Source organism: Ascidia mentula, chromosome 8, assembly GCF_947561715.1.
Source record: "Ascidia mentula chromosome 8, kaAscMent1.1, whole genome shotgun sequence".
In the NCBI taxonomy this organism is placed as follows: domain Eukaryota; kingdom Metazoa; phylum Chordata; class Ascidiacea; order Phlebobranchia; family Ascidiidae; genus Ascidia; species Ascidia mentula.
This window is the reverse complement of record NC_138573.1, coordinates 5183456-5193726: the sequence shown is the minus strand read 5'-3', so window position 1 is coordinate 5193726 and position 10271 is coordinate 5183456. Positions and strand designations below refer to the sequence as shown.

Genomic DNA, 10271 nt, shown 5'->3' with positions numbered 1-10271 from the left:
ATCTTCAAATAGTTAGAAGTCTATTGTAGCTTAAACTCCCCAAAAATATTTATTTATTAAAAAGTCTGCGTTGAGACTATAGCCAGTCAATGCGGCATCTCGATTGCCTGAACACGTTCTTTTCGACCAGTGATCCAGGATGGCAGTGGTGAGTTTTTTGCTGGTCGTAAATTTACTTCGTTATGACAGAAATAAATCAAGTATGTCTTTGAAATCGTCTGACAATGATCGCTATTATTTGTTTAAATGTGGTATTCTCGTGAGCATAGGCTTTGTGATTGTTAAGTTTTCAGCTTTTAAATATCCAATACGCTGCCCTTTGAAAAACATGTATGGGTAAAAATAGCAGTATGTAATCCTGACAATGCTTTGGAACCTAATAACCAGTCCTACTAAACCAATGTAGTTTCAAGTAAAGCTAATAAAAAGCATTGCAGTACAATTTGGCATTTGATGTTGTTTTGTTAGTTATGTTTGAAATACGCGGCATGGGTATTGTTCGTAAGTATGTGTTGAACAGTTGATAGAAATGTTGTGAAAATTTTAGGCTTCAAAGAAATCTCCTCCCCTGAAAGGAAAGGGCAAGAAGAAGAAAACTACTGCAAAAAAGTTTATTCTGGACTGCACGCATCCAGTTGAAGATGGCATTGTTGATGCATCTAACTTTGTAAGTTGATCTTATTGTAAAACCCTGCGCACTGGACAGATTCCTTGTGGTATTTGTTCTAACTGCTCGGGCTAGGGCCAACTTCCCTAGTTCCAAATTTCTTGTTTCTGTGTATAGGAGCAGTTTCTGCGAGACCGCATTAAGGTTAACGGCAAGACCAATAATCTTGGCCAGCAAGTGGTGATTGAGACCCTAAAGAGCAAGATTGTGATCACCTGTGAGATTCCATTCTCAAAAAGGTGTGAAACAAAGTGTTGGTAGGCTACTGCATTGGGCAACAGTTCTGTGACATTTAAACTGTTTTTAGATATCTGAAATACCTCACCAAAAAGTATCTAAAGAAGAATAACCTTCGGGATTGGTTGAGGGTGGTGGCATCCTCCAAAGATAACTATGAGCTGAGATACTTCCAGATCAACAACGATGAGGATGAAGAGGAAGAAGAAGATTAAAATAAATAAACGGCGTTGCCAGAAACAAGAATTTGTGTTTTGAATAATACTGACATAGTATGCAGATGCATTGGGTTCGCGATAGATTTGTCATAGGAGTTCGGACCACAGGCTGCTTCGATGGTACTTTTATGAAAACGCGGAACTGTAGTTGGTCTTTTAACACACAAATGCAAACGTACACTATTCAGATCATCGATTCCTACGATCACAAAGAATTTTTTTTTTTGTTAGGCTGACTACATTTGCTGTTTTTAACCTGCGAAGTAGAACGTGTGTGGTAATTATACCAAGGTGTTTTTTTGGACCATAAAAAAAATTTTAATTAGCACAGAAAATCAAATAGCAAATTGTTGAATCTCGAAACAGGGGGTTTACCATATTTCCAAAGCGCGAAAGTCTTATTGGATTCCTAGATTGTACTTGTACATAACGTTGGTGTGAACGGTTCGTTGGCCCATACTGCAATTGAAGAGCACATAAAAGAAACGTTGTAACTTGTTTATTACTCACATATATACACAATTGTCATGAGTTCAAGTGAAGAAGATATTCCTTTTGTGGTGAAGGCAGTAAAGAGACGGAAGCGCGTTTTAAACCAAGATCACATGAATCAACCCGTCAACTTGTACTCGCACAAAATTGAGCCACTGCTCAAGCAAGTTGACGAGAGGATTTTACATCAAATGAACAACAACAAGGGTAAGCAGTCTTGAGTGGAATTACTTCGTTTGTTTGTTAGTATAATATATTTATGGTTGTAGAATTTGTTGCAATTGGTCAAGCAGTGGCAAATCAGGACACATCAGAGCAAGACAGTTCTCTTCTTTGTCCTTCGCTGCCATCAGATGATGATGTGCAAATTATTGGGGAAGAGTAAGGGATTTTTTATACTAAAATATTTTAAGCTCCCACAATGTAGATGTGGCTTTGTTTCAGCTTGGCTGCAATGCCAGTGAACCTAAGAATCTAAATACGATACTTGGGATTGCCAAGTAAGGACCTTTGCAATAGCGCGCACCTACCTTATCATGTGAAGACATGATGTTGTCTGATTAGGTAGTACAGATCCATTACGTCAATGTAAAACACCTGACAAGTTGTGAGCTTGCGCCCAGTATGTCTTGACCATTATATACTGTCTTTATTTTTTGAGCTCCTGTAGCTTACTCAGCCTGGTAAAGTTCAAACCGGGAGCTTGATTTTTCATATCTCACTCAGAGGAAAAGGTCAATCTTGGTCACAATGCCTTGGTGGTGATGCCAGTAAATCCCTTTAAGGTTTGTAAGAAATAATTGTATTTGTGTGTTCTTTTGACAGAAGTCCTATCAAAGCAAGACCTATTACTCCACCCCCTGTTGAGAAAGTCATCAACAAAAATCCATCAACAGTTGAAAGAAAAAGAAAGCGCCTGTTAAAGTATCTTTGTTTTGTGTACAATTTTTCCAATCATTATTTTGTAGCATACAACATTTATAACTATCAAAAACAAATATGTACAATTCTTACTGCTCGTCTCAAATATTCTTGACAATGCAAACATTATTCCAGAAGAGCAGTATTCAGCAAGCAAACATTATTGTATTTTGTTTTATCCCAAATTAATGCAAAATTACAAAGGTAATTTATGATTTAAACAATCTGTTGGTGTTGACACATAATGTAATGGAACTGGCTCTTCGTAGCAGTCCAAGTACTATGTCAGTTTCATGATGCGAAAGTACTAAATGCTTGCTTTATTTGCAGAAATGTTGCTGCAGTAAGATCACATGCCCAGCCTACAGAGTTGCTTAATGAATCCATTGATGATGGCAGCAATGTTTTATCTGAAGAATGTCATGATTATCTGATGGTGAAAGTTCGGTTTCATTCAACTGTCTTTAAATTTCCACATGAAAAGGTACAAAAACTTACAGTCCAATTTTCAAATGATAATACACTTTGGTTACATTGAATAGCAAGTATATAACAATTGATTGGTAAGTTATCTTCAATATAAATATTTTGTTGTAGCATTTGTCGTTTTCACCTATATTTTCTGAACTTGCTTCGAAACATCACACTTCAAAAGACCTGTTGATAATGACCCTAAATGACTGCACCATTAATCCTTCAGACACACCAACATCTGTGGGCATGACAGTTGCAGATATTATTGGTAAGGCTTGACCATACAACTTTCAATAGATTTATTACCAAACCTTTCCTAGCTTTGTGCCTTCTTTCTGTTGGTTAACCTAATTCCTGACTATTTTAGACTGTGTACTTGTCAACAAAGATGTTCTTGCTAAAAGTCAGCAGTCCAGCAAATGCAAATCCGCTAACCTCCAGATCCACTTTCAGTGCATATATGAAAAAACAAAGCAATCATTCAATGTCAATAAGGTACAGTGATTTAGTTAGTGACCTATAACCAATACAAACAAGGTGTTTTTGCAGTACCAACCATTGCAGCATGCATTGCAAAGTTATGCTGCATCAATTAGACAGACACTAAATGACCTTTCCTTTCAATTTGATGGTGATGTAATTTCTGCATCTTCTACACCGGAAGAACTTGAATTGGAGACTGGTGACTGCATCGATGTTTTAATAAAGCATACAAAATAATACTGCACTTTTTATGTTTTCAGTGTTGCTTATTTTCACTTCTGTAAATGACCTTCACAAAATATATTTTTTGCAACTTACTGTGGTGATATGTATTCATATATTTATTTTGTATGTCACAATTGTTTGGTTAAATACTGATTTCACACAGAGTGTTTCTGAAGATGCCAGTAATACAGTATAGAAAGAAAACATAGCAAAAACTATTTACCCAGTGTTATAAGGCAGATTTCCACTAGACAGTGCATTTAAGTTGAACAAATTAAAAAAAAATTACAACGTATGCTTGGCACATGTTTCAGGGAATCTGGTCAATTAATGCGAGATGTGTGCCTTACAAAAGCTGTTGATTTCTTAATCTAATTAAAACCTCTTTTAGAGCATTTCTTAGTGCTTGTGGTTTGCACTGGTCTTCAATCCAATTAATTACACCATGAGAAAGCTCATGAAAGTCATTAGTAGAAACACTTGTATTAAAAGTCTGGAACATTCTTTCCATTAGTTCCTGAAAAACATGAAACTTTACTTCTTCAGGTACAACACCACCAGCAGTATTTTGACTAGACTGTTGATCCCTTAAAATCCGTTCATAGTTTTCCTTCATAATGGAGAGAGCCATCTTCTCTTTTCTCAGTTTATTCAGTTCATCAGCTTGTTTTTTCTGCTGTTGTTGCAGGAACTCAATATAACCCAATGACCTTTGCAAAACCACTGCCTTGCTAAGCTTTTGTGAACCTACAGAATCACTCTGTGATGATAAGTTTGGAACAAGGCCTTGAAGGTCTTCATATCTGAAAATAGCAGAGGTCACAATCTATTTATAGTAGTCAAAGTTCGTGAGTAAAGGCCAAATGTATGCCAACCTATATGCACACACCAAAATATGTTGACCAAGTGTATAACAAAGTATTGAAGTAATGGACTCTTAATCATTTGGCAAGCCATCACCTTTTGTCGATGTCTGACATTTGCTACTCGTACTCACCAGTTAAGTTACCACACTACAAATTTTACACTGTACCAGTATTTAAAAAAAAAATTATGTTGAAAAGATGATGAATATTTTGATGTGCTCAACAGATTGGAAGAAATCATGTTGGCCCAGTGTTAGACCACCCAGATCTAGGCAGTAAAACATCCAAGTCGCTTCCAAGTGTTTATTGATGCATGCTATCGCAAAATCATAACTTAGTCATAACAGTTTATACTCGCAAGCCTTCAGTATATTGTTCAATCTCCCGGTTTTGTCATATGAGTGATAACAAAACGAAGCTGCTTACTTATTTACCATTACCATGAAAGTTGGCAGGTATTTATTTTAAAGAATGATTCAACCAAAAAAAAACATTTTGACAAGCAATAAATTAGATTAATAGCACTTTCCACCCACCCTTTTCTTATTGCATCTCTCCTTTTCTTTTCAGCTTGTGTGTGTGCTTCACGTCTTCTTTCTTTGTATGCTTGAAGTTTATCAATGCTTTCGTCATCTTCTTCATCTGTGTTAGGCACAGAGGAAGCAGCACTTGAAGGATTGGATATTTGCATAAGGTTTGTTGTTGAACTCATAGCCATGTCCATGTCGAGGTTAGTTTCATGTAAGTCAAACGACATATTGTCTATGAAACTTGAGTTGGCCATGTTTACTGCTTCACTAAGAATCAACCCACAGTTTTTGCAGTTTATGCCAAAGCTCACCAACACTGACCTGCAGTCAACATTTTATTTTCCTTGTTTGTCCAGATACCCACATTTTCCAATGTGGGATGGACCAGCAAAATGTCAAGTTTTTGAGATTGACAGACAAACAAAAACCTGAAGATTTTGTTGGCCTATTAGATTGTTACCTTGAAAATTTTTCAGAAAAAAAATGTTACACCAAAAAACTAAATATGACTAGTATAACACAAAGTAGGCAAAAATGTCAGCAAACACATGAAAGTACATCCAGACTGAGGCACGCGGTATGCGGTACGCCTATATCCCGATGTACTTGCGTCATTAATCAAACAAATCATATCAAATAACAACCTTGCTCTCACATACCAGTCAAGAGTAAATATAACTGAATGTAGGCAACAACTCACTATAAATATACCACAACGTTGATGATAACGTGCTATCAATGTCAACGAAGGTCGTACGTGCAAATTGGAAAATGTTCTGAGATCAGAGAACAAAAGAAAGGGTAATCCCCAGGATAACTTGAAGTGGAAGCTCTGATCGAAAATGCTACCTTTTCTTTAAAAACTTTAATACAGCATGATCTTTGGTCTTTTCTTGATACATACTCAAAACCAAAACAACATAGGGCGAATAATGGCAATCGCTGTGCGAAAGCTTTCACAGGCATTGCGTCATCCCTATTAATCCAAGGCGAAAAACTGCACCTTACAAAGAGTGTCTGAAGAATTAATTTGGCGCCTTGGCTCGATTTCGTAGTTTCATAGCAAATATATTTTTTTCTCGTAAGCAGTGTCTGCAGTACCTGTAGCACCTGTAGCACCATACCATATTACCTTTTCGGAGTTAAAAAAGTGCAACGCAAAACCATGTCCCATTGAAAGCCATGCACCTTAAAAAAATGCCACCTATATATTTTTCCCACTAGAAAACAAATCACACCTCTTGTGATTTAAGTGATATTCATTTGTAAAATGCTTGTTGTTTTGCAAATATTGCACAGTCAGACAAAATACAAATAGTGCCTTTTGTAAATTCAGTTTTGCAAGAAACACAAATTTGGGACACCACTTTTTGGATCATTTACATGGGACAATGACAATGAATTGCGTTTAAGGGCCATCAATACCTTGATCCCAAACCTTGCACACATAAGATAACATAATTGCAAAACATATAGTTTTAACAACAGTTTAATTTTCGCACAAAGGCATTTTTGGTTTGGTTTAAGTCAACCAACACTTTATAGATGTACTACCATCATGATTTATCTGTGGCCCAGCAGATGTTTATCTTTAAATGCTAACACACAGGAAAATAGCTGCCTGACGTACAACAAGAAAGTTAACATGGCAAATTCAATCTCCGCAGTTCATTTCTCTCTTGAACAAAATATTTTTCACCCATTCAAGGCTTTCAACAACATTTCAAGTTCTTTGAATCATGATTTGGAACTTGACTGCTGGCATGCTGATGACTTCAGCAGTAACAATACTGTTTACACCCAAATTTGCAAGTGCTCCTCTTACAAAACCACAAGGGACAGCCAAAAACTGTGAAAAAAAACACATTAAACCGAGGAAATGCAAACATAATTTTTTCCAAAATCCACTCACTCTTGGGGCAAACTCTAAATACTGCTTTCCAGATGATATTTTTCTTAACAACTTGAAGGAATTGTCCTGCAAGACGTACACTCCCTGCAAAGAAAAAAAAAATATATATATACATGTAACATATGACCTCAAAAATTTTTCACCAAAATCAAATTTAACCATCATTTCCCACAAAGAAATTTCCAATAATAATTTTCGGTATGCTAGTTTTCGAATCCAAATGCCCCATATTACAGCAAACTTTTTTCAAATTTAATACCTCACCTGATGGTTAGTTCGAAGGTTATCCACCTGTTTCTGATACAAGGCTGACCAAAAGTCACGACAAACAAATTTCATAACTTCCAACTCATCTTTAAATCTTGAAGAGTCTTTGGTTAGCTGCTCTGCCAAACTTTGCCCAATCCTGAACCCATGCGATTCCAAAATGGAAATATGCTTTGACTGAAAAAAAGTGTAATTTATATATTCTGCAAATTACTAAAGTGTATTTTGTATGATTACCTTCACTTCAGCTTCATCCTTGTATATGTACGAAATTAACTCATCATGCAAAAGTTCAAACATAACATTTGCTGCCTCATCTTGCATGATGTGAAACACAGTTTAAACTACAAATCGCTGCAGTGAGAGAAAAACTTAATTTTGTATGGGTATAAAATCATTTTGACTGAATATATGTTCTTGCAAACTTAAACATAGATCACTGATACATGGTTTCACATATATGGCACACAAACAAATTGTACGGAAACAAACAGTCAAAACAATAATTTTGTCAAAACAAAAACATTGCAAACACATAAGCAGAACAGTTGTTAACATGCAGTTATTGTGAACTTTCAAGAACAAATTCAACTTGATTTTGATTACAAACTACAGTTATCAGAAAGGCTCTGCACTCCAGGCAGAACTTTGCCTTCAAGCAACTCCAGACTTGCACCACCTCCAGTGCTGACATGGCTAACTTTATCCTCTGTATTCCACTTTGCACAGCATGTGGCAGTGTCACCACCACCAATAATAGTGGTCGCTCCCTTAGCCGTCACAGCAACTACTTCATCCATCATCGATTTGGTACCAGACGCAAAGTTGGGAAATTCAAACACACCTGGTGGTCCATTCCAAACAATTGTTTTAGCCCTTTGAATCACTTCAGCAAAGATCTTGTTGCTTTCTTTACCAATGTCCATGCCCAGCCAATCACCTTCAATGCCACCTTCCACAGTTGAATACCCCACCTCAGCATTTTCATCAAACTTGCTGCCTGTTACAAAATCTGTGGGCAGGTGAACCTTAACATTGTGTGTTTTTGCTAGTTCCATCAATTCCAAGACAATGCCGGCTCCTTTTTCATCGTAAAGTGACTTGCCAATCTTCATGTTGTTTATAACTTTGAGAAAGGTAAATGCCATTCCTCCACCAATAATCATTTCATTAACCTTTGACAACATGTTTCTTATCAATTGAATCTTATCTTCTACTTTAGCACCACCCAAAATTGCAAGAAATGGTGATTGCGGATTATCAAGTGCCTTTCGGAAGTAGTTTAGCTCTTTTTTGACAAGGAAGCCAGATGCTCTTTTTTCAAGATTAACACCCACCATGGAACTGTGTGCTCTATGAGCAGTGCCAAATGCATCATTTACATATAGGTCACCAAGTTTTGTCAGGCTTTCACGAAACTCTTTGACCTTTTGAGGATCAGCTTTTATTTTTTGTCCATCTTCTTCTACACCTTTGCCCTCTTCTTCCACATGGAAACGAAGGTTTTCTAACAAAATGACAGAACCTTTTGGTGGACTGGCACATTTTTCTTCAACATCTTTCCCAACACAATCATCGAGAAAAACAATATTGGTCATAAGAAGAGTTTTCAGCTCTGCCGCAACAGGTGCCAATGAAAACTTTTCTTGTTTTCTTCCATCTGGCCTTCCTAGATGACTCATCAAAACAACAGACTTTGCTCCATTTTCCAAACAATGTTTAATGGAAGGCAATGCAGCAACTATACGTTGATTGTTGGTGATTTTTCCATTTTTGAGGGGAACATTGAAGTCTACCCTCATCAAGACCCTTTTATCTGCCACATTCAACTGGTCTATTGAAAGTTTGTTTAACGCCATATCTCCAACTAATTTATTAAAAATACCTTCAGGATGAATACATAGTATGTTTTAAAGTTTGGTACACAATACACGTCACACGACATTGAATTGTAAGCCAACACTCTGGAAAATAAAACAAAATAGCACTACCTGACCCCAGTCGCGTAGACCTGCAAAAGCAAAATCTGTAGTTGATGAAACATGCACTGTATTTTCTTAATGTCACATTGCAAACATTTTTGCGGCACTGCATGACCTTGGAAGAAATTAACACAATGCAAGTCCTCGCCTCAGTTTTGTTTTGACCGCGAGGTCAAATTCACGCCTGAGTAAAGTTTGTGAACCATCGTCAAGATTATTTGACTGTGTCCATTTAATAATAATATAATAAATTATGATGTGTATAGTAATTTAACGTTGAAATTGTTGTGACACGAAAAAGAATAATTTAAGGTGTTCACCCTATTTTTCACCAGAAGGAAATTTTATGTCATTTGGCAACAGTAATATGCATAGACCAGCCTTTTAGTAGCGAGTCAAGCGAGTGTATTTTTGAGTATATTGGATCAGGGGTCACCAAACTTTTTATCTCAAAGGGCATATGTAAGTAGTGATGATAGGGGGTCGTGATCATAACCTTTTGAAATAAGATCATTAATACCAATTCTCCTTGTGCAGGGCACCTGAAGCAATAAGATCATTAATACCAATTCTCCTTGTGCAGGGCACCTGAAGCAAGTAGTTTAAATTTCAAAAAACAGAATCTAAACAAATCTAGTTTTGTGGACCTTAGTTTTGTGACCTCTGATTTAAAGATGAACCAATGCAACGAAAGAAAAAAAACCGTGTCAATTTTATTGGATATAGTGCCTTCTTCTAGCAAAACTGCATTGAGGAGACGGAATGCTTTTATTTCTGTGTAAATGCTTTTAACCACAGGCTTTTCTGGCGCGTAGCCTATTACACATTGAAAATTAACTTCGCAAACCAAACAAATCCTAGGTCACGTAGTACACTTTATAGGGATTATCAAACATCTACGACCAAGCGAAAATATAATTCAGGTCAGAATCCGTATAAACGCGACGCAATTCAATGCTAGTTTCCCTCATATGACGTAATAGTGTAGAATTGATTC

General features: G+C 36.6%; 5 protein-coding genes across 5 annotated transcripts; 2 read left to right on the top strand and 3 right to left on the bottom strand.

Moving 5' to 3' along the window:
• The first annotated feature begins 35 nt into the window (after positions 1–35).
• LOC145911231 (large ribosomal subunit protein eL22-like) lies at positions 36–1150 on the top strand. Its single transcript, XM_082998507.1, has 4 exons — positions 36–148; positions 548–667; positions 785–906; positions 975–1150. Exons 1-4 carry the CDS (start codon positions 140–142, stop codon positions 1117–1119), a joined length of 396 nt encoding a protein of 131 aa, XP_082854633.1. The 5' UTR covers positions 36–139; the 3' UTR covers positions 1120–1150.
• A 29-nt stretch (positions 1151–1179) lies between these two features.
• On the top strand, positions 1180–3734 carry LOC145910747 (NFATC2-interacting protein-like). Its single transcript, XM_082997946.1, has 7 exons — positions 1180–1821; positions 1884–1995; positions 2440–2538; positions 2866–3019; positions 3133–3277; positions 3377–3504; positions 3559–3734. Exons 1-7 carry the CDS (start codon positions 1650–1652, stop codon positions 3727–3729), a joined length of 981 nt encoding a protein of 326 aa, XP_082854072.1. The 5' UTR covers positions 1180–1649; the 3' UTR covers positions 3730–3734.
• Positions 3735–3819: 85 nt separating this feature from the next.
• LOC145910748 (max-like protein X) lies at positions 3820–5570 on the bottom strand. The gene is made up of 2 exons (XM_082997947.1): positions 5120–5570; positions 3820–4520 (listed from the first exon to the last, which is right to left on the bottom strand). The coding sequence occupies exons 1-2, from the start codon at positions 5365–5367 to the stop codon at positions 4064–4066; spliced, it is 705 nt and encodes a 234-aa protein (XP_082854073.1). The 5' UTR covers positions 5368–5570; the 3' UTR covers positions 3820–4063.
• Positions 5571–6384: 814 nt separating this feature from the next.
• On the bottom strand, positions 6385–7664 carry LOC145912653 (trafficking protein particle complex subunit 6b-like). Its single transcript, XM_083000197.1, has 4 exons — positions 7530–7664; positions 7290–7469; positions 7026–7109; positions 6385–6962 (listed from the first exon to the last, which is right to left on the bottom strand). The coding sequence occupies exons 1-4, from the start codon at positions 7614–7616 to the stop codon at positions 6837–6839; spliced, it is 477 nt and encodes a 158-aa protein (XP_082856323.1). The 5' UTR covers positions 7617–7664; the 3' UTR covers positions 6385–6836.
• On the bottom strand, positions 7647–9172 carry LOC145912652 (putative phosphoglycerate kinase). The gene has a single exon (XM_083000196.1). The coding sequence runs from the start codon at positions 9149–9151 to the stop codon at positions 7895–7897; it is 1257 nt and encodes a 418-aa protein (XP_082856322.1). The 5' UTR covers positions 9152–9172; the 3' UTR covers positions 7647–7894.
• Between the last annotated feature and the right edge of the window lie 1099 nt (positions 9173–10271).

Coding starts and splice junctions, on each gene's coding strand:
- LOC145911231 (XM_082998507.1), top strand. Junction 668..784: donor TTGTTGATGCATCTAACTTT/GTAAGTTGATCT, acceptor TTCTGTGTATAG/GAGCAGTTTCTGCGAGACCG. Junction 907..974: donor GAGATTCCATTCTCAAAAAG/GTGTGAAACAAA, acceptor AACTGTTTTTAG/ATATCTGAAATACCTCACCA.
- LOC145912653 (XM_083000197.1), bottom strand. CDS start 7,616: ATGCAAGATGAGGCAGCAAATGTTATGTTTGAACTTTTGCATGATGAG. Junction 7,470..7,529: donor AGGATGAAGCTGAAGTGAAG/GTAATCATACAA, acceptor ACTTTTTTTCAG/TCAAAGCATATTTCCATTTT. Junction 6,963..7,025: donor ATTTAGAGTTTGCCCCAAGA/GTGAGTGGATTT, acceptor TTTTTTTCACAG/TTTTTGGCTGTCCCTTGTGG.
- LOC145910748 (XM_082997947.1), bottom strand. CDS start 5,367: ATGGCCAACTCAAGTTTCATAGACAATATGTCGTTTGACTTACATGAA. Junction 4,521..5,119: donor AGAGATGCAATAAGAAAAGG/GTGGGTGGAAAG, acceptor TGCTATTTTCAG/ATATGAAGACCTTCAAGGCC.
- LOC145912652 (XM_083000196.1), bottom strand. CDS start 9,151: ATGGCGTTAAACAAACTTTCAATAGACCAGTTGAATGTGGCAGATAAA.
- LOC145910747 (XM_082997946.1), top strand. CDS start 1,650: ATGAGTTCAAGTGAAGAAGATATTCCTTTTGTGGTGAAGGCAGTAAAG. Junction 1,996..2,439: donor GTGCAAATTATTGGGGAAGA/GTAAGGGATTTT, acceptor TTCTTTTGACAG/AAGTCCTATCAAAGCAAGAC. Junction 2,539..2,865: donor AAAAGAAAGCGCCTGTTAAA/GTATCTTTGTTT, acceptor CTTTATTTGCAG/AAATGTTGCTGCAGTAAGAT.